Source organism: Delphinus delphis, chromosome 2 (assembly GCF_949987515.2).
Source record: "Delphinus delphis chromosome 2, mDelDel1.2, whole genome shotgun sequence".
Lineage (NCBI taxonomy): Eukaryota > Metazoa > Chordata > Mammalia > Artiodactyla > Delphinidae > Delphinus > Delphinus delphis.
In genome coordinates this window covers 9,778,739-9,801,789 of record NC_082684.1, presented here as the reverse complement: position 1 = coordinate 9,801,789, position 23,051 = coordinate 9,778,739, and the positions used below count along the sequence as shown (strand labels likewise).

The 23,051-nt window shown below is 53.1% G+C and overlaps 1 protein-coding gene across 4 annotated transcripts in view; it reads right to left on the bottom strand.

Annotated features, from left to right (window-relative positions):
* The window catches only part of SYNE3 (spectrin repeat containing nuclear envelope family member 3), a 90,491-nt gene that overhangs the window by 6,126 nt on the left and 61,314 nt on the right, over positions 1-23,051 (bottom strand). For 3 of the 4 annotated variants that reach the window (XM_060003967.1, XM_060003966.1, XM_060003968.1), the window contains exons 7-17: positions 21,850-21,986; positions 20,240-20,414; positions 16,673-16,855; positions 15,588-15,731; positions 14,583-14,717; positions 11,106-11,267; positions 10,806-10,978; positions 10,230-10,359; positions 8,542-8,703; positions 6,945-7,094; positions 5,906-5,944 (exon numbers count right to left, since the gene is read on the bottom strand). In XM_060003967.1, the coding sequence (XP_059859950.1) occupies positions 5,906-5,944; positions 6,945-7,094; positions 8,542-8,703; positions 10,230-10,359; positions 10,806-10,978; positions 11,106-11,267; positions 14,583-14,717; positions 15,588-15,731; positions 16,673-16,855; positions 20,240-20,414; positions 21,850-21,986 (1,590 nt within the window). Of the gene's footprint in view, positions 1-5,905; positions 5,945-6,944; positions 7,095-8,541; positions 8,704-10,229; positions 10,360-10,805; positions 10,979-11,105; positions 11,268-12,846; positions 13,534-14,582; positions 14,718-15,587; positions 15,732-16,672; positions 16,856-20,239; positions 20,415-21,849; positions 21,987-23,051 lie in introns of those variants that run through there. The other variant, XM_060003969.1, reaches the window with a different exon arrangement.

The window sequence follows — 23,051 nt, the reverse complement described above, 5'->3', positions numbered from 1 at the left end:
GTGCCTGTGGTGTGACCACACAGACACTCACTGACCTGTCAGTGAACTGTCCACGCTGTCCTGATGGCTCCCCCAGAGCATCTGGGCTCCACACGTGAATGAACAACACTGAGCACACCCCAGCCCCGCGCTCAGCTCGTCTCCTCACTCACGGGCTTCCTGAGCTCCTGCCCAGCTCTGGGAGGTACCCTGTACCCATTTCTCAGAGGAAGAAACTGAGCCCGCAGGAAATAACCAGCCCAAGGTCACACGGACAGGCTCAGATTGCCAGCATGGCTCCACAGCCAGGCTCTTCCCACCATCCCATGCGGCATTTCTCATAAGCAGCAGCAGCAACAATGACAAAAGTCCCCCTGGGCCTCTGTTGAAGCTGGTCCCACCCTGACCCAGGGCCCTGGGTATGGGAGTCCCACGGCAACACCACTCGGGCTTGCAGGGTCTTTCCCAGGATCTAGATCGGTCTCATTCTCCAGCACAAAGACGCTTCCAGGCCAGCGCCAAGAGCTCAAGGTGATGGGCAGGGGCCAGCTTTTCTCTGGCTATTCAAGATGGACCGGCACCAATGCCCCTCACTAGACTCTCACTTGGCAATGAGTTCAGTCCCTGAAGCTCCCTCTGACAGACGCCAAGCCACATGCTGGCTGGCTTGCTCCCACTGGCATTCCTCGAGAACCCCCAGCAGGGGGCTGCGTCTCCTTGACTGGTACAGGGAGTCTCAGGACATCACAGATCTTGGGCTGGGTCCTGCCCACAGCACCTTGGATATCTTCGTCACCAAGTTCTTGGTGCCCAAACTCACTCCCCAGGATGCTCAGAGGCGGCGGAGAGCTCCCACCCAGGCACAGTAGGGCAGAAGCTGGGGTGGGGTGGGGTTAATGTTATCTCCTACTGGGCCAGCCCTGCATGCGATGGTCAGGCAACAGAACTGTGTTTTTCCAGCCCCCTGGCTTGGTTTGGGGGAGGATGAAGATGAGACGGTCTGAGCTGGCTTTTTGGAGGTGGTTTGGTGATTGATGGGAAGAACCTCTGGATGAAATGATCGGACTGAGGAGTGACCTTATTATTACTCAAGAGAGGACAGAGCCCCATTCAGCAGCAGAAGTATGGACACAAGGCCCCCTTCCCTTCCCTTCCTTCCCTCATCTTTCCTCATCTGAGATCCATCCATGACCAGGCTCTTTTGAGTCTAGGACAGAACCCAGGTCAGGGAGGGTCTAGGGTGACCCAGAGGCATCCAGCTGGGGAGACTGGGTAGTGAGGATGCTTTGCTGACATGGGGAACGGGGTTTGGCTGGACACAGGGAATACGGTGAGGTCAGCTTCAGACACGCTGAGTCGAGGAGTCTCCCGGGTAAACATCCCACATCTAGCTTGGGCCTTGGCACTGAAGCTAGAAGGAGACCCAGACCAGAGGTGGACCAGAGAGAGAGAGAGGCCTAGAGTTGGGGAACAAAGCCACGGCAGGAAGGAACTGCTGCGGAGAGAGTGAGTCGTGAGAGGGAAAGAGGCCCCAGAGAACCCGGTGGATGTGGCCATGTAAGAAAGAGGCGCTGTATTTCTAGGGTCTCTGAGCAGTTAGTTCTTATTAATTATAAAAGAAATGAGAGCAGTTTCACAGGCGAGAAACTTGGCAGTCATCACCTTCATCACGTGATCAGAATCAGCATCACCAATATGGGGGTGTGTCGATATCACATGTCCCCAATAAGACGCACTGAGAACACAGCATCACTTCTGGGATATGCCTTCCAGAAATGCAGAGCAGGGAAACACCGGGGAAACCCAAAGTGAGGGACATTCTACAGAATATCTGGCCCTCAAGAAGGTCAAGGTCAAGAAAAACTGAGGACTGGTCCCAGCTTAGAGGAGACTAAAGAGGTGGGATGACTGAATGTAACGTGTGATCCTAGGTTGGATCCTGGACTGCGGAAAAGGCTATAAAAGACTGTAAATGGTACATGCCTACAGTGGAATGTTATTCTGTGTAAAAGGAAATGAAATATCAGCCACAAAAAGGCATGGAGGAAACTTAAGTGCACGTTGCTAAGTGAAAGAAGGAAGAAAATCAGTGGTTGCTGGGGCTCTGGGGGAGGGGAGAGGGATAAAGAGGAACAGCTGGGAGAAGGTTGAGGCAGTGACACCATTCTGTGCGACACTGCAACGTCATCAGACATTTGTCAAAGCCCATAGAATGTGCAACATAAAAGGTGAACCCTAACATTAACTATGAACTCCGGTTAATAGTGATGATTTTTTAAAACCATAGCTATTGAATGAATAATAAAGTGAACTAACAAATGAAGAGAAAAAAAAGCATAGATATTGTGAGAGAAAGTTATTGCCTCACGTGGAAAACTCACTAAGAGATTTAGTGAGTTCTGAGATTTGGTCTTACAATATTTCTTCTGCTCTACCACGCTGAATGTAAGGTGCAGCACTATTTTACACACCGCTAAGAAAGAAAGAGACCCAACAACCAAGATGGAGCGTCTGATTGGAGATCCCACCTAATGCCGGGGCCACACGGGGCTATGCGTTCAGGGTCAGGGGGAACCGAGGGTTAATCGCGCCCCACCGAAAGGGGAAGCAAGGAAATCCCAGGTGGCACTGCGTGCGGGCAGGAAATAAAGTCTACCCTGAGAATTTGAACCTCAGTCCAGAGCTCCCAGAGGTGGGTCATCTAAATTGACACAATCAGTGTGGTCCAATGGAAAACAAAACTCAACCTCCAAGGAGAGATTTTAATTTAAAGAAATCTCAGGTGGAAAGTGTCCCGGGTGGCAGAAAAAAGTAAGCCCCAGTCTTCGCTGGAAAAACTAGATTGTAATAGGACACCCCATTCCCGAGAGGTGAAAATGTGAATAATTATGAGTCTAAAACCTGTGAATAAAATGCCACTCTCGAGCCTCTCACCATCTGGACCCGTCACCCAGAGGCCACAGCATGGGACGCCCGGGAGGAATCTGCTCTCCATGCCTGCACACGGGCATGTGGCCCCGCCTAGTGCACGCCGGCAAAGGCAAGCATTGACAAATCTGCTCCTCAACTAACAGGCTGTCTCAGGTAGGACCCCTTCCCTGTACCAGCGCAGGAATTCAGTCGACTCACAGCCCAACAGCAGCTCGAAAAGCAGTGACATTTCATGTGTCTGATTGCTTCAAGCAGACGTATCCGGTGGCACTGAGCTGGCCAGTGTGTAGGCAGCTGCAAATTTAATAAATCTTAATTATTCTGTTTATATAAACAAGCAGGCTGAAGCCACTGACGTAGTTGGAGCTTTCAGTGGCTTGGTGTGTGGAGAGAAAAAAAGTGTGGAGAGCCAACTGCTCATAAATAATCAGCTTTGGGGCAGGGTTTTCTTTTTTTCCCCCCCTTCCCTTTGGACTAAAACTAATATATGGAATGTTTTTAAGTTGGCAAGATTACAACCTCGGAAAACAGCACCTATTTTCTACCTGTCAGACCTGCGTGTGTATGTGCGGAGCCCCACGCACGCATGTGCGCACCCCTCCCAGCCAAACAACACCAGAGCCGCACCAGCGGGAGGAGCCCCCCCCACTGCTCCCCCCAGAAGCGGCACTATCCCTCTGCCATCGGGAAGGGAAGCAGAGGCAGTGACTGCAGACCCTCCTCGGTCCTCATTTACATGGCAATTAAGAATCTGCTGGTTTACGATAAGAACTATTAGTTCAGCGGACCCGCATTTTATTCCTTGGAAAACCCTGGTTAAGTGACTCGCCAACGGTCACACACACTGATGGTGGATCCTGGACTCAGATCCAGAGCGTACAGCAGCGGTTCTCAAAGTCTGGTCCCCGGGCCAGCAGCAACAGCGTCATCTGGGAGCTCGATGGACATGCAGATCCTAGGCACCCCCCCCAGACCTAATGCATCAGAAACTCTGGATGTGGGACCCAGAAATCTGTGCTGAAACAAGCTCGTATAAAGGAACCCCAGATGGCCTCTGCAGATCGGCTTCCCAGTTGCTTGCTTCTTCACGGGGGGCTGAGACCCATGAGCTCAAAAGCCAGCCAGCACCGAACTCAAACTTTCACACATCCATTTGTTTCTAAATGAAGCCTGAATAAGAAGACTTTTTTTAGCCATTTAGAGTCTGCCTGCTTTGCATATCCCACGAAACTGTGCCCAACATGGGACAGTCATAGATAAGATCAACCCTGTAGCTGTAAAGACCTCAAGCCCCTGCTGTCCTTGGGCGGTCCCTGGCCAGAGACTCGACATCGTGCGGGCAACACCGGTTGTGGGTGTGAGCCTCTCTCCCGAACCCCTCCACCCAGCACTCCCCGAGCAGGCCTTTGCTCTGGTGAGCTATCCCCAGTACCTGAAACAGTGCTTGGTACAAAGTCAGTGCTCAGTACATATCTGTGAAATGAACGAATGAGGAGCCGGTCAATGAACCTAGGGTGGTGAACATTCCCCATGAACTGGTTTCAGGCTGCCAGGGACCTGAGTCTGCGCTGCAGGGCTGGTGTCAGCCAGCCAAGCGCCCCCCTACTCAAAAACACCACAGGACCCAGACATGGCTGCCCCTGGACTCTGGCCTGGAGCCACATAGATGGGACTCCCAACCAGAGTGGCTTGAAGAGCAGGAGTTGGAGACAGCCTGGACGCCGGGCCCTGAGCCCCCCTGTGCCACCAGGAGTCACGGGCTGGGCTGTGTGCGCCACCCTGCCTTCCTGCCCTCTGTTCTTCTAAATCAGGGGGGAAAACCAGGGCTTCCGGTCTCCTCTAAAGAACGAACAACAGTTCACATGATCTTCAAAATTCGTTCATGAAGTAAATAAAGTCGGCACTGATGGTTCCATTTTACAGATGGGGAAAGTAAGCCCCAAGAGTCAAAGCAACTTGCCCGAGGCCGCAAAGCTGGTGGACGCCAGGCCCAGAGCGCAGCATTGGTCTTGTGACTGCCCCAGCCAGTCCCGGGGACACCTGCCGTACCACAGATGGAGCCATGAACACCAGCTGGAGACCAAGAAGTCAGGTGGACAGAGCCCCTGGGAACACAGACTGCAGGGCCCGAGAGGTCTCGTGGCCCCGGGGCTCTTTGGAGCAGAGCGTGCTGCAGGCTCACGTCATGAGCCAACGCTTGTCAGGACAACAAGCGTGCTCTCAGAAAAGGTGGCGCTGGGGACACCAATATACACGGGACTTTTCCAGAAGGGGGGAGAGCCTCCAGCCCCCAGGGATGCTTTCTCCAAGGCACAGAGTGGATGGTTACGTGTGGGCTTAGGAGGCAGAGGCCAGAGGGCACTCAGGAGCCGTGCGCCCTGACTGGACATGTCACTCCGATCTTGCCTTCCCTTGTTTGCCTCATGCTTAACATGGCGGTAGCAATGCCTGCTGGGTGTCTAGGGGACAGTTAAGTGAAACGCCCTCACCGCGATTTGGCACAGAACCTGGCACACACTGGATGGTCAACACGTGGCATGTAGAGTAATAATTCTAATTCCTCATTATTACCATGATTACTGCTGTTACTGTTGTTGCTTTGGCCTGCAAGCCCCGCGGGGGGGGCTCTGAGCACTTCACCCCTTCCTTTTTTGTCCCCCCCGGATGCCCGTCTACTACTCAGGTGGCCGCGAGGTCCAGTGACCCGGAGTGGTCCAGGTTTCCTGGGACCGTCCCAGTTTACGACTGCTGTCACAGCAGTGTCCTTGCTCACTCCTCCCGTGTCCTGTCACAGCTGAGAACACTGTGCATCCCTGACAGCAAGGACCCCCGGGGGCCCAGCACTGTGCAGCCCAGAGCCGATTCCCCAGAAACGTCCCTCAGACCTCATGGAACCTTCCAGAAAGCCCAGGGGTCCTGCCCCAGCATCACAGGCCCAGCAACCCTCCAAACGCCCTGCCCTCTAGCTGTGTGGAGCAGATGGCAGACACCATACCTTTTGGAATCCAGTCGGCTCCCCTGGAGAATTCTGCGTCTGTTATTTTAGGTAAGGAGAGGAAAAGGGAAAAAAAAAAAAAACGAAGTTAAGTGAGTGAAACTTAAATCCCAGCAGAGCCTGTAATGGAATATTCATTTTGTCAGGGGAGTGTTTCTTTAAAACTTGTGGTCATCTGGACAGGCTGAACCAGCAGGTGATTCAATTTAATGAGCTTTTTAACGCGCATGGGGCCCAGGTGGGGATCCTGTCTGGGAAGGCCTGGGCCAAGGCCACGGGCATGCTGACCTGGCTGGGGCTGGGGTGACACCTAGTGGCCGACATGGCTGTTTCAGGGCCAGAAAAGCTGCAGCCCCAAAGCTTGGAGTCTGGGGTCTGAGGGCCTAAAGGGCCCCAGGAGGCCACCCACCCTGTCCTTGGATTAACCTCCGTGCCTCAGTTTCCCTATCAGTTCTCAGGGACTAATAACGGTGCCGTAATGAGGACATAGCATTTAATAAAGACTGTTATGAGTTTAGCTATTGTTATTGTTTTGTGTGAGACCTGGGGGCGCCTAGGGGGAGGGTGCTTCCTCAATGTCACAAAGCAGGTTAGTGGAGGAGGGGGCCTAGATCGCAGGTCCCACTCCAGCGTTCCCTCTGTCATGCCTCCAACACCAGGGTGCGTTTAGTGCTGGCTTTGCCCCTTCCTAGCCATGTGGACTTGGGTGAGTTTTTTAACTCTCAGAGTCTCAGCCCCACTCTGGAGGCTGGAGCTGCAATTACTCCGGCAGAGGGCTGCTGTAAGCACGGAATGGGACGATGCACGTCACGGTTTCAGGTTGGTAAGTAGCAAAGCTGTCGTTATTGGAGCTCCAGCCTCCATGGGTGGCAGGAGGGCCAAATGACACATTGCAAGTCACGCGCCTAGGACCCATGAGTCTCCGTCTCCTCTCTCTGGGTGGTCCCCTCAGCCTGGTCTGTGGAGGCATGGGGCAGAGCGGATGCGGGCCCAGCTGTGTCTCCCCAGGGCCTGGGACCTGTGCATCCTCAGCACGTACACGCAGGTGGCCGGAGTCCTTTAGTTTGGACTTGTAGAGCATCCACTGGTAGCGCAGATCCTCCAGCTTATCGGAGGACCCCCTCGCTGGCCTGAGACGAAGGAGGTTTTCAAAGAGATGCTGACCTTCTGGTACCCGAGCCTCCAGCTCCTAGAGGGAGAAAGACAGGGTCACGTGTGCCTTCCAAAGGGCCGAGGAGGTCCCACCTGGTTGGTCCGGAGGAGCCATTCAGATTTCACTTAAGAGGCAGCCCACAGAATAAGGCCCTGCGTGATAAACTCGGGAGGTTGAACGCTACACTGAAATGTTTTCACTGGGGGAAGACAAGGTCATATTTAGGATTCTGAACGGTCACTCCGGCTACAGAATGAGCCATTACTGAGATGCGGACCCAACAGGAAGGAGGGAGGCCAGCTTGGAGGCTATTGTCATAGTCAAGGTCAAACATGATAAATGCCTAGATTAAGACAGTGGTAGTGAGGAAACAAACGACAAAAACCCAGGGGGTGGAATCAAGCAGGGTTTGGCGACTAATTCGATGTGGGAGAAGGAGAAAGATTTGTGGTAGATGGATTAATCCTCCAGCCCCCTGCCACATCCACGCCTTTTGCAACATGACTTTGCAACATTTCCCATCAAGAGGTGGAGTCTATCTTCTCTCCCCTTGAATCTGAACAGGCCTCGTGACTTTCTTTGTCCAACAGAATGCAGGGGAAACGATGATGTGCCAGTTTCTAGCCTAGGCCTGAAAAGGCCCTGCATGCCCCCACTTGCCCTCTCAGACCCTGCCTCTGTTCTGGGAAGCCCAGGCTGCCCTGCAGGAGGATAAGAGATGAGTGGTGCACCTCGTGCTCATCTCGAATAGCCCACCGAGCTCCAGAGGACAGCCACCCTGCTGGTCTACAAATATGGGCACCCAGCCAAGATCAGAAGCGATGCCCGCTGACCTCAGTCAGTCTGAACTGCCAAACTTCAGAATCATGAATTAAATAAACAGTTGTTCTCTTAAGCTACAAACTGTTGGAATGGCTTGTTCCATAGCAAGAGTTAACCGATAAAAGAATTGTGATTAGTGGTGATATTTTCCAAGTTGGGGACTACAGCAGTAGGCTGAATGAAGAGACGAACGAATGGATGGTTCTTCTAAAATATTGGAAGCAAAAAAGTTTTCTTCTTCTTTTTTTTTTTTTTTTTTTACAAATTTATCTATGTATTTTTTGCCTGCGTTGGGTCTTCATTGCTGCACGCGGGTTTCTCATTGCGGTGGCTTCTCTTGTTGCGGATCACGGGCTCTAGGCGCGTGGGCTTCAATAGTTGTGGCTTGTGGGCTCTAGAGCGCAGGCTCAGTAGTTGTGGCACACGGGCTTAGTTGTTCCGCAGCCTGGGATCGAACCCTTGTCCCCTGCATTGGCAGGCAGATTCTTTACTGCGCTACCAGGGAAGCCCTGAGGCAAAAAAGTTTTAAAAACTATTATTTATACACAAGCCAGAACAGCTCAAGGGCTATGTATGTGCTCCTGTTTTTAGAACTCCCTGGCGACAAGCACATCTCTGGGGGCAAATCCTTCGGAAACAGGGCCTTTCCTTGGGAACAAACCTGCAGTTTTGTTTCTCTGGTCCTCAGGTCCTTGGCGGTGGCAGTTCTCATGGCGATGATTCTAACCAACTTGGAATTATCCACCTGCAACCAGTGCTCAAAGCTCCTCAGGAGCTGGGAGAAATCTTCACAGCTGTCTTTCTCCTCCTGAAGCACATTTGTCTGCGGGAAGGCACAGCACAACCAACACATCAGCGTTTTTGAAAACAGTCCACTAGCCACATGTCCTGGGGATTCCATCTGAGCAGAGGGGTGGGGCCAAGGATGCCCAAACGGTGATAAGAGACACCTAGGGGTCGGGGGTGGGGGGCGGGGATGAGGAATGCATCTCCACTCAATGTGGCCATGTTTAGGGGCCAAGGACATTCCTCACCGTCACCTCCCTGGTCTCCTGGAGACAGCCAGCATCATCCCTTACCAGAATGTCTATAACAGTGGTCACCTTCTGCCACTTTTGTCCCCCCCAGGCTATGCGGCCAGAGTGATCTATCTAAAATGCAAGGCCACTCAGCTGAGCCTCACTTATACACTTTAGTGGCCTCTCACACTCCTTGATGTGGCCTGAGAGCCTCAGATTCCAGCTCTGCCTGGCTCTGCAGACCGTGCCACCTGCCCCATCCTCTGAGCTCTCGGCCCCTGGCGCCGGTGCCCTCTCCCTCGGTCTTTGCACACATGGCCTCCTCCGCGTGGGATGCACCCCCTCCACTCCTCTCCTCGACTCCCACTCGGCCGTGAGGATCCCCCGACATTTCCTTTCTCCCAGGAGGGCTTCGCTACCCCAGGTCACATCACTCTGCAACAGGCTGCCATAGCGCCTGGCCCCTCTGCCTCCGAGAAACGCGTGTTCCGTAAACCCTTATTCTATTGCCTTGCGGTTCCCATTTCCTTGCTCCTCAAAATGTGCTCCGAGGCCCAGGAGCCTAAGCATCTCCTGGCAGCTTGTAGAAATGCAGAGTGACGGGCCCCAGCCCAGACCTGCTGAATCAGAATCTGCCTTTTAACACGATCTGGCGGCACATGACAATCTGAAAAGCTCTGTGCTGGATTCTACGTTCTCTGAGGGTTGGAAGTGTCTCTGTTTTATTGACAGCTGTGTCCCAGCTCCAAGCACAGTCCTCAGAACACAGTAACAATCAGAAGTGCTTTCTGGATGGGGAAATGAAAGAACGAATGGGAAAACAACTGAATGGACGTGTTGTCTTTGAAGAAAAAGGAATGGGTTTCTTTCCAATGTGGTTTCGTTTTTTAAAGCCACTCAAGGGAAGGGACGGATGATACTATGTAGGTAGGTTAGTTCTTTTGACAAAATACAGTTTAGGGCACAAAAAATACCCATCTTGTGTGCTTTCCGTTTGCATCTGGGGTCAGCAGGAAGCTTCCAACCCCGACACTCCTCCCTGCAAAGGCAGTAGCCGGGGTTTCTGAGGGTGAGGGCCTGTCTGCCCGAGGGATGCCTGGGACCTTCCCTAGTGGGGACCCCTGGGTCTGGGGTCTCAGAGTTCCTCTGTCCAGTGGCACAGGGAGCTCTTGTGCCACTACCGGACAGGCTCACCTGAGATGGGACATGGTCCAGTCCTGAGTGGAGCATGTGGCCCCAGGCAGGGAAGGGACTTTGCTGGAGACAGCTTCCCACCATCAATTGACTCGGGATCTGGTCCCTCCCCGGAAGCCCCACTAGACGGACTCACCTGACGGTGGTGTCGGAAAATAAGATCCATGGGGGTGATGAGAAACCCAGTCTTTGGGATGTTGTTGGTGAAAATCAGTTTCTTCCCCGAATCCACTTCCATCCTCTGCAGCTGCCGGTTTCTGATGAGGCTGAGAAGACAAACCAGCCCAGTCAACGTGGTGATGGGATGGGGACTCCCCGGGTCACAGGAGAAGGAACAGAATCAGGGCACCAGGCAGTGGGGGCCGACTTCTGGTCTTCCCAAGCCCACGCCTGTCCTTCGGGTTTGTCAGAACCTCCCCAGGCCACCTGCATCTCCAGTTTCCTGCTAGAGACTCACGTTACTGTCATCAAGGTGCATATACCCATCGATGCAGGTGAGGCCCAAGCCAGGAGGGGCTGGAGGCTAATTCCCGAGCTGAGGCGTTTCCTCGCTCTTAGTGCCTCTACTTAGAATTGCCTGGAGATGCCTGGAGGCAGCTGGGCCACGCCTGGCACCCAGACCCCAGCCTTCTGTTCTAGGAGCGCGGCTGAGCTCTCCCTGGCTGGGAAGGGGGCTGTCCAAGACCAGGCGCAGAGTCGGGAGCCCTCTCACCTCAGCAGGCTTCCCCTCAGCAGCCTCAGGGCCCCCCAAGACTCCACCAGCTCCTGAAGCTCCTTCTGGACCACAGCAGCCCCCTCCGGAGAAGACTTCTCCATCACCAGCCGGCCGCGTGCTTCAATCAGGGGCAGCTGGGCCTCCTTCGCGGGGAATTCGTCCAGCAGCTTCTGAAGGACACACACACACACATACACAGAGAGTAAGGTAATGGGGAGGAGGGAGGGTCTCTGCTCCCCAAACCTGCTTTTTTGGGATGCAGGGGACAGAATCCCTCTGTGGGGAGAGGCCTCTTACCTCGACATCGACCTCTCGGGACTGGGCATCCCATGGGCCCGTGTCCACGCGGTGGGCCTCCAGCTTCTGCGTGAGCATGGAGATCCACTGTCGCAGCTCCAAAACCTCGTGGCTGAAGGTGCAATGTTCCCGCACGCTCTGCCGGCACGTGTCCACAAGGTCCTGCAGCACAGCCCCGGGGGACCCAGGCTGAGACCTCACCCTGCAGGACCCTCAGCCCTGCCGGAGCCCCAGGGGAGGATGGCCCCCAGGGCTCCCCATCCAGCCAAGAACATGAGCGGTTGGTCTTCTCTTCTGCACAGCGCAAGGAATTTACCCCAGAAAGACCAACTCTGGTTTAAAGTGCTGGTTTAAATAAGCCTGTCCTACTTTTATGGAAAGTACTAGGTCTGGGTGAGGGTGCGGGCAATGGGAGCTCACGTCCGTCACGGGTTTGGGCGTAAACTGGTACAACCACTTGGGAAGACCGTAGGTCTGTATCTACTGAAACCCAGCACAGGCACCCCTATGACCCAACCGTTTCATTCCTGCGTGTAACCCATCAGATGTGAACGTATCTTCACCAAAAGGCACGTGTGTGCTGTTACTGGTGAGAGCCCCAGACTGGAAACTCCCCAAGTGCCTGTCAATGGTAGATGGATAACTGAATTGAGGTACATTCACAGGAGGGAATAGGTCACCTCCGCCGCAGCCGGCATGAACAATCTACACAACAATCTAGTGTAACGTTACGGATGGATTTACAGCCATCGTGTGGAGACCTAGAAGCCAGAAACAAAATGAAATACGCTGTCTTCATTTGAAGTAACGTATAAAATCAGGCAAACCCAATCAATGCCGTGCCAAGTCGAAGGTCAGGGTTACTTGCAGGTGTCAGGCAGCAACTGGAGGGGGCACGAGGACAGGTATTGTTCTGTGCTGTGATCTGGGTGCTGGTAACGCAGATTTTTTTTGTTTTTACAAATGCATTAAGCTGCATAATTAGATGTTCACTTTTCTGTATATGATTTACTTTGATAAAAAGTGTTTCAAATGGTCTTGCTTTGTTTCCCCTCCCGTGAGTCAATCATGGCTCAGCTCTCTGGGACCTTGTTCATCTCTGTCTCCACAAAAGGTGGGTGCTGTATCCAGCAGAGTAACCATTCTCTGTCCTCCTGGTCACGCAGCCTGAGACCCTCGAAGCCCCTCCCTCTCAGCCCACCACAGGCCAGTCAGACCCCAGGGTCTGTGGTCCCCTCTCTTGCTGTGATTCTCAGTTTAGGTCCTTGTGATTCTTTGCTGGGCCACCGTAGGGCCTGCCTTCCTGCATTCCAGACACTGGCTGACACCACTGGCTGCCACTAGAAGCTGGGGACTTCCCTGCACTGTCACTACTACCGTCTCCTCCTGTCCCCTGTGCACCAACATCAGACGCAATGCCTTACGCGATGGGGTATGTGCCCCCCAGGGGGACAGGAAGATCTCCTGGGCTACGGGGGAAGGACTTACTAGAACTTACTAGACTTAAAAAGCACCGAGCACCAAAATAATAAAAGAAGGGCAATACTTCTTTGAAGAAGCATTTAAACAATAAAGAAGTATGAGAGAAATGGAATATCACCACTTTGCAAGCCTTGCGATGCTCAGCTAATACTTCTTCTAATTATTATAACAATCCATTAGCTCATCGTTTGGATGTAGGCGTGAAAGCTGATGTCTGCTGCTTCTGTGGGCTCTGCGGGCCCCTGAAGAGCAAGCACAGTGATTCCTACCTATTTCTCTACTTTCCCGGCCCCAACCTTGAGACCACACGCTTTTAATTTATTAAATGGAATTAAATGCATTCATCCAGACCTTATGCCTCGATTAAGACCAACAATGCAGAGCTAACCCACACCTCGCAAGGTCTTCTCATGTCCTACTGATGTCCACAGAGATGAAAAAGCTGTTTATCGTGACCCGAGCTTAGAGTCTTACTCCAGCACTCTCATCACTAGAGGCATTTGTAGCTGTTGCGTAGAGCGAGTGCGGTCTGACCACCTCCGATGTCTTTGGTGTAGCCTTCTTGGAGTACCTACTTCATCAAAAGGCATTATTTTATTTTATTTTATTTTTCTAAAAGGTTATTTTATGACACAGGCTTTTTTTTCTCTTTTAATGTATTTATTTATTTTTGGCTGTGTTGGGTCTTCGTTGCTGCATGCAGGCTTTCTCTAGTTGCAGCGAGCGGGGGCTACTCTTTGTTGCGGTGCGCGGGCTTCTCACTGCGGTGGCTTCTCTTATCGTGGAGCACGGGCTCTAGGCGCATGGGCTTCAGTGGTTGCAGCACGTGGGCTCAGTAGTTGTGGCTCGCGGGCTCTAGAGCGCAGGCTCAGTAGTTGTGGTGCAGGGGCTTAGTTGCTCCGCGGAATGTGGGATCTTCCCGGACCAGGGCTCAAATCCGTGTCCCCTGCATTGGCAGGTGGATTCTTAACCACTGCGCCACCAGTGGTTTATTTAAAAATAAATTTTATCTATTTTATAAATTGAAGTATAGTTGATATACAACGTTTCAGGTGTACAGCAAAGTGATTCAGTTATATGTACATATATATGTGTATATATATATATATTCTTTTTCAGATTCTTTTCCATTATAGGTTATTATAAGGCATTATTTTATTATAATTACTCTCCTTTTATTTCTCTTTTTCATAATAGAAAAAGCGTTATATTAAATTTTAAAATTGTGCAGGTAACTCTGTGATTCAGGGTTGCAAAGAAGATGTCAGGAATATTTGTTATTAACATAGGGCATGCAGGGTCCGGAAGGGTGGAGAACCCTGCCTTAGACTAGCGTTCTTGAGCTGTGGCTGCCTGACAGCTGGCTTTGCACGCCGGGGGCACTTGTTACAAACGCAGACCCAGGATGCCATTTAAATCGGTGTCAGGGTGGGGCTGGAGCCTGCATTTCAACTTGTCCTCAGGCCAGTTTTGAAGGAGCCATCCCACTACCCACACCTACTGGCCGTCCCACCACCAAAGGGGCATCGATCCTGCATGGACCCCAGCAAGATCCAGGTGGCCACTAGAGGGCACTGCATACGGGGCTTACGGCCACCAGGACCCACCTTTCAACCTGGCGTTACCGCCACAAACGTGACGGGGACTGCTGCGTGTGTGCAGCCTGGTCCGTGCTTTGGCTTCCTGGCACATGTGGAATGGTATGCTTAACTTGTTGCTGACTCCGTTGTTCATCTACCCACCAGAACTTAAACCCAGGAGAGCAGGGGCCTTGGCTGTCCTGCTCGTGCTGCCTCAATCCTTAGAGCCCAGAACACTGCCTGGCATACAGGAGGTGCTCAGTAATTGAGGTGCTCCTGAATGAATGAGGAAGGGAAGAAAGGAAGGGAGAAAGAAAAAGAAGGGTTGGAAGGAACAAAGGAAGAAAAGAGGGAGGAGGTCCCCAGGAGTGTCAGATGTCTCTGTCACAGCACAGACCCTCTGCTGGCCCCTTACCTCCAGAGACCTGTGCAGGGTCTGGTGGTCAGAGGAGAGCTGGTCCATTCTGTGCTGGTGGTGGGAGTTCCCCTGGACGAGAGGCCTCATGGCCTCCATCTGCACCCCCAGGTCCAGCCCCTCCTCCTGTAGCCCCTGCAGGAGAGGAAGGAATGAGTGGAGCGCGCTTTCCGCTTCTCCTTGTGGAAGCTGATCAGGGCGGGGGCTCCGAGTGGGAGAGACTGGGAGGGTCCCGGGACCGTGGGACTCCCCCTCTCCATCCGCTGCACCATATGGCTGTCTGATGGGCCCATTCTCAGGACTGGTGAGAATTTTAAAAATGAGATGAAAACATTCTGAGACACCATGAAAATAAACTGCTAAAGACCAGAAGGCATCTCTGGGGGACAAACTCACGTCTGGACTCAGACTTGATGACCACTTCTTAATATGAAAAATCACATCTCAGCTTTAGTTTTAAAGCCCCAAATGCATCATTTTTAATACCTTCCAAAGAACATTCCCAGTTATGTATGAGCTGTGCCTGGGTTTTAAAAAGATAATTGTTGTTTCACGTGCATTTTAAAAACCGGCAAGCTCCTCACGTGGCCAACAATTATTCATGATCAGCCTACGTACAGTCCAGTGTGTTTTCAAACATTTATTCTTAATCCCCAAATCATTTATTTAACTGAAGGCCTCTGGACTCATTAGGAACACTTAGTGAAGCAACTTTAAAAGTAAATATTCACGTTAGACTTTGGAACCATGGAGTAAGCAAAAGGACAGCCTATCATTTTGTTAGGCTCAAGAATCAGCCATTTGGAGGTGCTAAAGGCCTTGCTGAGGCCAGGAACCATCAGGTATATCAGCAGAGATTCATCTGAGATGAAAGGTCAGTTCTCAAGGGAGGGTCTAAATATCGGGCTGGCCGCTGCTTTGCTGGTTACTGTTACTGCAGGGGGCTGCTTCTAGGCACAGCTGAGTATCTGAGTAGAGGTGACTCAGGCCCGACAGACCTCTTACCTGCAACCTCGAAAGCTGGGCCTGTTTCCCAGGAAGGTCCCGCTGAAGCCCATTCTCAGCACGGACCCTGATTTGGAGGTCTGAGAGCCTTCTCTGCAGGGGATCAAAAGCATCTCCGAAATCTTTGTGTTGAGCGAGTGAGCTCTGCGGAGTCAGAACAGGCAGCACACAAATCAGCTTTCTTCTCAGGCTCCCAGTGGTACAACCTGACACTCACAGACTAGCTGCTCTATCTCCAGCCTTCTCCTGGCTGGCTCGTACTCACTCAGGCGCCACCCCCTCCAGGAAGCCTTCCTGGAGCCCTTGAGGTGTTTGACTCCCCTCCTTGAGGACCGTAGTGTCCTCACCTAACAGTTGTTCTGCCTCTAGAACAGGGGCTGGCAAACTACATCTCCTACCACACACCCCAAGTCCCAGCAGGGGCCTGTGTTTGTAAATAAAGTTTTATTGGAACACAGCCACACCCATTCATTTACAGCTGCTTTCATGCTACAGCGGCAGAGTTGAGAAGCTGCAACAGAGACCACTTGCCCTGCGAACCCTCAAATGTTTGCTAAATGTTTGCTCCGTGGATTAGATCAGACCAGGGATGTAATGCTCTTAGCAGGTGCCAGGCCCCTGGTCAGTGCCCCAGAGACCATCTCTTTCATCATCATCATTATTAGACGCTCAGCAAACATTTGTTACCTAAAAGAAACTGGCCACAACATCCCATGTTATGTCTGTGATTTCGTGTGGCCGTTTAAAAGTGTCCCTAATAATACTAGCTCCCAGCTCTCCAGTGGTTTAAAGTTTACAAGTGTTTTTCTCTGCATTTTCTTATCTGACAGTCCCCAGCTCTTTGCAGAAAACAGTTCGACTTGATCAGTGAAGAAGGGAATTTGGGGGCAGAGGTGGGAGGCCGACAGGTGCGAAGGATCGCGCCATAATCCTACCCAGATGATAGATGAGGGGCCTGAGGTCGTGGGGGACAAAGCGATATGTCCAGGGCCACGTGGTGGCCAGTGGCAGAGCTGGGGTCAGGATGCAGGGCTGCCCTTCCTGGAGGGCTGGGTCGACGGCTGAGGGCCGCCAGTGGGGCTCACCTGCAGTTTGCTCTTTCTCTGCAGAAGCCGGTTGTGCAGTAAGTCTCTGTCCCTCACGGAAGTTGCCACCTGCTCCAGCAGGGCCGTGGCTCTCTCCTGGCCAAAGATGCCGCCCAGCAGGTCTTTCTTCAGCTGCAGCATCGTCAGCTCCTCCTTCAGGCGGGAGCTTTCCGCCAGGGCCGCCTAGGGGAGACAGGGCCTCCGTGAGCCGCAGGGCAGGATGAGGCTGGAGATGGGGCCAGGAGCGCACCTGTTCTGGCTGTGCCTGCCCAGGAGGCTGGGCCTTGGTGCTGGTTTCCAAGGAAGCAGCAAACGTAAGGAGAAACGGGCTGGCAGGAGGGCGGTAGGAGGCCCTGAATGTCAGGGTCAATCTGATTCCTCTCTCACCTCCACATCCATCTTATTACCAAAGCCTGAGCAAGAATTCTACCTCCTACGTGTTCTGGAAATCCGTCCCCTCTCCATCCCCCACCACTGACTGTGCTCACCTGAACCCCAGAAGCTCCTGACCGCCTGCTGCCTCCCAGCCGCCCCCCAAAATTGACCGTCCAAACTGCAGCCGAACCCCAAACTAACCAGTCTGATCCTCTACTCAGTGATCCTCTATCACCGACAGCAGTGGGCCATCCCCCAGTTGGTGTATGGGACATTTCGAAGGGGCTAAGGGCCTATGGGATCATGATTAGAGGAAATTCTGGAAGGCTTCCCAGAGGAAGTGGCACCTGAGTGAAGTCGTGATGTGTGGGAGCTCACCGGGCAGAAGGGGAGGAAAAGGGGACTCAGCAGCCCTGTGTAATGGGCAGCTGGCTCCTAAGCAGGCAGCCTGAACTCTGCACAGCCCAGGCCCCACCTCCTCCAGGAAGCCTCCCCTGACCACATTCCCAGTCTACATGCACTCTTCCTGCCCCCAAAGCCTTGTTCCTCGCTTCAGGCTCCTGCTGATCAACAGCTGTTGGGGACAAATACCTCTTGCTTCTCTAACTGAGGGCACAGGGGCCCTGGAGGCCAGGGGTTTGGTCTTCAGCTGGCCAGAGTCCTTCCATTTGATATCTGATGATGTTACAGAGATGCTGAGCTGGGCACGGGGCTGGGAGAGGGAGAACTAAGACCCCAGCCCAGGTGTGTGGTTTGCAATTAGCTACACAGAGGTCAAGCTTCTAGCTGTAGGGAGTCACCTTCACCCCCTTTTCACCAGACTCAGACACAATATCATGAGGGTTAAGAATTCAGGCTGGGGAGTTGCAATCATGAGTTTGGATTCCATACTAACTGGGAGAACTTGGGCAATTCCAAGCCTCGGTTTCCTCATCGGTAAATTAGGGGTAGTCGTACCCTAGCTCACGGGGCTGCCGTGAGGCTTAAATGCCTAGGAAGCATTTAACATACTGCAGGACCCAGAGTGAACACACCATAAAAGACAGATCTTCTCAGCCATTATTATTTAACCAACTGTTACGTGTTGAATTGTGTCCTTCAAAAAAGATATGGTGGGAAAAAAAAAAGAAGACTCATGGGGAGAAGATGGCCACGTGACGACAGACACGGAGATCAGAGTGACGGACCTACAAGCCAGTGAACACCAGCGACTGCCAGCAAATACCAGAAGCTGGAAGAGGTAAAGGAGGATTCTCCCCTAGGGCCACTGGGAAGAGCAAGGCCCTCCTGACACCTTGACTTTGGACTTCCAGCTTCCAGAACTTTGAGAGAATGAACTTCTGTTGTTTGAAGTCACCAGTTTTGGGTGCTTTCTTGCAGCAGCCCCAGGGAACGAATACACCAGCCACGCCCAGGTTTTGGCTGGAGCTTTGCAGATGCACAGGCTGCTCTGAGGCTAGATGCAGGAGCTGAGTCAAGACAAGAGAGAGCTGGCAGCTCGAGCCCTGGCCTGTGAAATCCATCCCGCCCAGGTGGGCCGGTGGGAGTGATGAAAGACATACTTCCAGCCAGCAAACAGCGTCCAAACGTGAATAAACCAAAGTCCTGGCCCCAAGTGTTCCAACCCACTGCTCCGCGAAATTCCCGCACTGGGAGTCCTGGGTCATACTCGAGAAAGACGGGACCTCTCTCCTGCTTCAAGGAGGTCCCGGTTTGCTTTCTGCCTTAGTGGGAAGGACAGGATGAAATATAGTTGTGATGCAGGTCAAAGCCAGCCCTGTCACTTACTGGCTGTGTCACATGGAGCAAGTGGCTTCCCCTCTGGGACATTTGTTTTTCTCAACAGTCAAATGATAATAAGTGTTCTGAATGCCTCGCAAACCTATTTTCAGGAGCCAGAGTGAAGACATGGATAAGAACATTAGACAAGAGTCTAGAACCCACCATGCTGCCCCCAGCTCTGCTCTCTTGAGCAGCCTGACCTTGAACAAGCTCCCTAACTTCTCCCTGGCCCCAGTCCCTCATCAGTAAAATGAGGAGAATGGTAGAAATGGAAACAAAAATCCATGTACATAGATAATCAACATGTGCTAATGATGGCAATGAAAACTGGAAAGAACCTAAACAATCGAAGTGCAGAAACTTTAAAAAAAAAAATGACGTGGAATATTCTGCAGCCATTTCAAGTGACGGCTTTACTGACCCATTTTAAAGGCCGCTGAGGAGAAGTTCGTATGTGTCAACTGAAAGTATCTGAATATACAACCACACAGCATGAGCTCAAATACACAGTGAGGATGCACACTTGCAGTGGTGGCACCCACCTTGGGGCCATGAAGGCAGACGTGGTTTAGAGCTGGAAAGAGCTTGGGTCCTGGAAGATACTGCTGAGCTATCAAGCCAGCTCTGGGACGACCTGAAAGTCTCCGTGTTTGTTTGTTTGTTTAATTATTTAATTTTTTTGGCCGCGTTGGGTCTTCGTTGCTGCTCGCGGGCTTTCTCTAGTTGAGGTGAGCGGGGGCTACTCTTCGTTGCGGTGCACGGGTTTCTCATTGCGGTGGCCTCTCTTGTTGCAGAGCACGGGCTCTAGGCGCGTGGGCTCAGTAGTTGTGGCTCGCGGGCTCTAGAGCGCAGGCTCAGTAGTTGTGGCGCACGGGCTTAGTTGCTCTGTGGCATGTGGGATCTTCCCGGAGCGGGGCTCGAACCCGTGTCCCCTGCATTGGCAGGCAGATTCTTAACCGCTGTGCCACCAGGGAAGTCCCGTCTCTGTGTTTTAAGCCACCACTGACCAGGTTTCCTGTCACTTGTCACATGCATCCCAACTGACACACAATAAAGGTAATGGCCTGACACCCTGTTTCTCAGCACTGCTCAGGCTTCCACCTGAGGCCTGCCTGCAGCAGGGTCCTAAAGAGAAAGGCTGAGCACAGATCCGTGCAGTCCTGGAGCCACACCAGGCACCAGGCTTCACCTCCTTCCCAAGAACTGACGGTGACTTTTGTCGCTGATAACTACAAGTGTTGACATTTCCTGTGCACTTAGAACTCACCAGACAGGGTACAGTGGGCTCCACCCAGACATCTGGAGGACCCAGAGACACGCCTGTCCCTGCGGGGGCGCCTGAAATGCTATGCTTGGCTGGTGGCCTCCCCCAGCTGCACCCATCAGCCCTCCCGACAGAGCCATGCGGACCTCAATCTGCGGCAGGAAGGTGTGGATGGAGGGCGGGTCCGGCAGGCTGGCGGTGACGTCCACGATCCTCTGGGCCAGAGCCCTCCACAGCTGCAGCTCCTGCAGGGGCCGCTGGAAATGCCGCCACAGGTCCACGCCCGCGGCATTACGTAGCCTGCTGCTCTTGGCTTTCATGCTGTGAGCACCGTGGAGGGGGAACCGAGAGAGGAGAGAGCGGGTCAGTATAGGAGCAAGGCCGCTGCCCAGAACCCAGAGCGCCCGGCTTGTGCTGCTTCCAGGCCGGGCACTCTCCTCTTCTACGGACTACTGGGCTGTCCACGGGACCCTGAGGCCTACGCTGTCCAGACAAAAGGGCACCAGAGGTAAGCCAGTCCTCGAATAGACTTGCATCCCAGCTTCTGGACCAGGGGAAGAGTCAAGCCTGGAAGAGGAATTATGGGGCCCCCAGGTTGGTACTGCCTGCCCCCAGGCACCTCGCGGAAGCAAAACAGAATACTTTCTTGAGTAGGATGCCATTACTTGAGGCCCAAATAATTTCTACAAATAATTTTTCCAATATGCTGTCCATTGTATATAGCACAGGGAACTATATTCCATAACTTGTAATAACCTATAATGGAAAAGAATCTGAAAAAGAAATGATATATATGTATAACCGCATCACTTTGCTATACACCTGAAATGAACAAAACGTTGTAAATCAACTACATTTCCAAAAAAATACATATATATATATGTACAGATATAATGTCTAGCACCCAGTCATAGATAACCAGCACCTGCCCCCTCCACGAGAGCAACGAAGGGGAGGGAGACCTCGGCCACCCTCTCCCATGGCCCGCTATGCACAGGAGGTTCAGTCTCACCACCACCTCAGCGTCTTGTGGAGGATCCAGACCCTTGTTCTGCGCGTACACATGTAGGGCCTGTGCACACCGTGGGGCGAGAGTCACCTGGCAAGGCAGGAGGTCCCTGAGTTCCTTCTCGAGGAAAACCCCTGCATCAGAGGCAGGAGGATGAGAAGTGCTACAGGGGCGGGGACAGCTGGGCTGTGTTCCAAACACCTCTGAGCCTCACGCAGTAAAAACAGGTAGCGATTCTGAATTTACACTGTGCCCAGCTCCACACAGGGTGGATATTTGAACTGCTGGTCTTTGCTGGGCTAAGAAGCTGGACCTAGCCGCGCCCGAACCCATGGGCGGACACGGAGGTAGCGGCTGGTCTGAAGTCAGGTCCAGCGCTTACATCAGCACGGCCGTCAGCAAGTGGGGCACAATGCTGGCCTAGTGAAAAGCCCTCCCCTTTGGCCATTACATAGGGGACCCATCCCCCGTGCGAAGCTGCATAAGGAGACTTGATGGAAGTAAGTGAGGAGGCCACATAGCACAGAGAAAAGCAAAGTTCAGGCCTCTTTCTGGGAGCAGAATGGAAAATACTTCGAAAAGGGGTCAGTACCTGAGCCCAGTGAGACCCTATAATGGCCAGTCGTTGATAAGAACAAGAACTATTTGTTATCAGGCAGCAAGAGGTGCAAGCACCTCTGCAGCTGGCGTCAGACGGGCAGAGGCCCTGAGCATGAGGTCCAGGACCACCCGTGGCCCGCCCGGTACCTCTGGTGCTCCTGGATGGCAGAGACCACGCTGCCCGCGAGGGGCTGTGGGTCCTCGGGGAACACGATGAGCTCCTTCAGCCGGGCCTGCAGACGGTCCACCCGAGGCTCCTCTGCGGCCAGCGCCGCCCGCGTGGCCTGCAGCAACAGACAACACCCGACGGGACAGGTGAGCTTCCGAGATGGGATGGCGGTGTGTGTGCACCGGGGTGAGCATATCCTGTGGAAGTGGGCCAGCCTGGGGGAAAACGGTCCCCCAGGGGAGGGACAGGGGCCCCGAGAGCTCAGCCCCTGCTCTCCCGCTCCGTGACCCCAAACACATTTGCTCTTTTTTTTTCTTTGCGGTACGTGGGCATCTCACCGTTGTGGCCTCTCCCGTTGCGGAGCACAGGCTCCGGATATGCAGGCTCAGCCGCTCCGCGGCATGTGGGATCTTCCCGGACCGGCGCACGAACCCGTGTCCCCTGCATCGGCAGGCAGACTCTCAACCACTGCGCCACCAGGGAATCCCCTTGTTTGCTCTTGATGAGCAGGTTTTTCTCTTTATCATCACCTACCTCACAGCCTTGCCATCGACTAACACCTAATCATACAAATAACTAATACTTAGGGAACAGTGATGACGTGCTGAGTGCCCTGTGGTCCCATTCATTGAAGCCTCGCCATGGTCCTAGACAGTAATTCTCTGTGTCCCCGTTTTACACACAAGGAAACTCTGGCCAAGAGTTTTCTGACAGTTGCAGAGCTGGGCAACGGTGGACCTGACATTGGAGCCGGGCCCTCTGGCCCTTAACCTGCCCCTTCAGCACTGAAGGAAACAATGACCTGAAGACGCTCTGTGAATCCACTTATTGTCGGCAAGAGGACATTTCCACCCAGCAGCCCGACCACTCCACTCAGCCACGTTCAGGCACTTCGGATGCGGCCTCTTCCTGCTATCCTGGGAAATGTGGAGTTTGATCCTGACCTTGACTCTGGCTGGTCCCATGCTCAGTAGGAGGCAGGGTGGGGGAGTGGAAAGCGCACGGGCTCTGGCAGGACACAGGCTGGCCTGAAAACCCACCTCCAGCCCTTCCCAGCTGCGCAGCCTTGGATCGGTCCTGGTCCCTCGGGGGTAAAACGGGGCCACCCCCGCTTGACAAGGCACCGGGTACAGGGCGGGAGCATTTCTCACTACATAAACGCTAGTTGAAGAACAGAGAT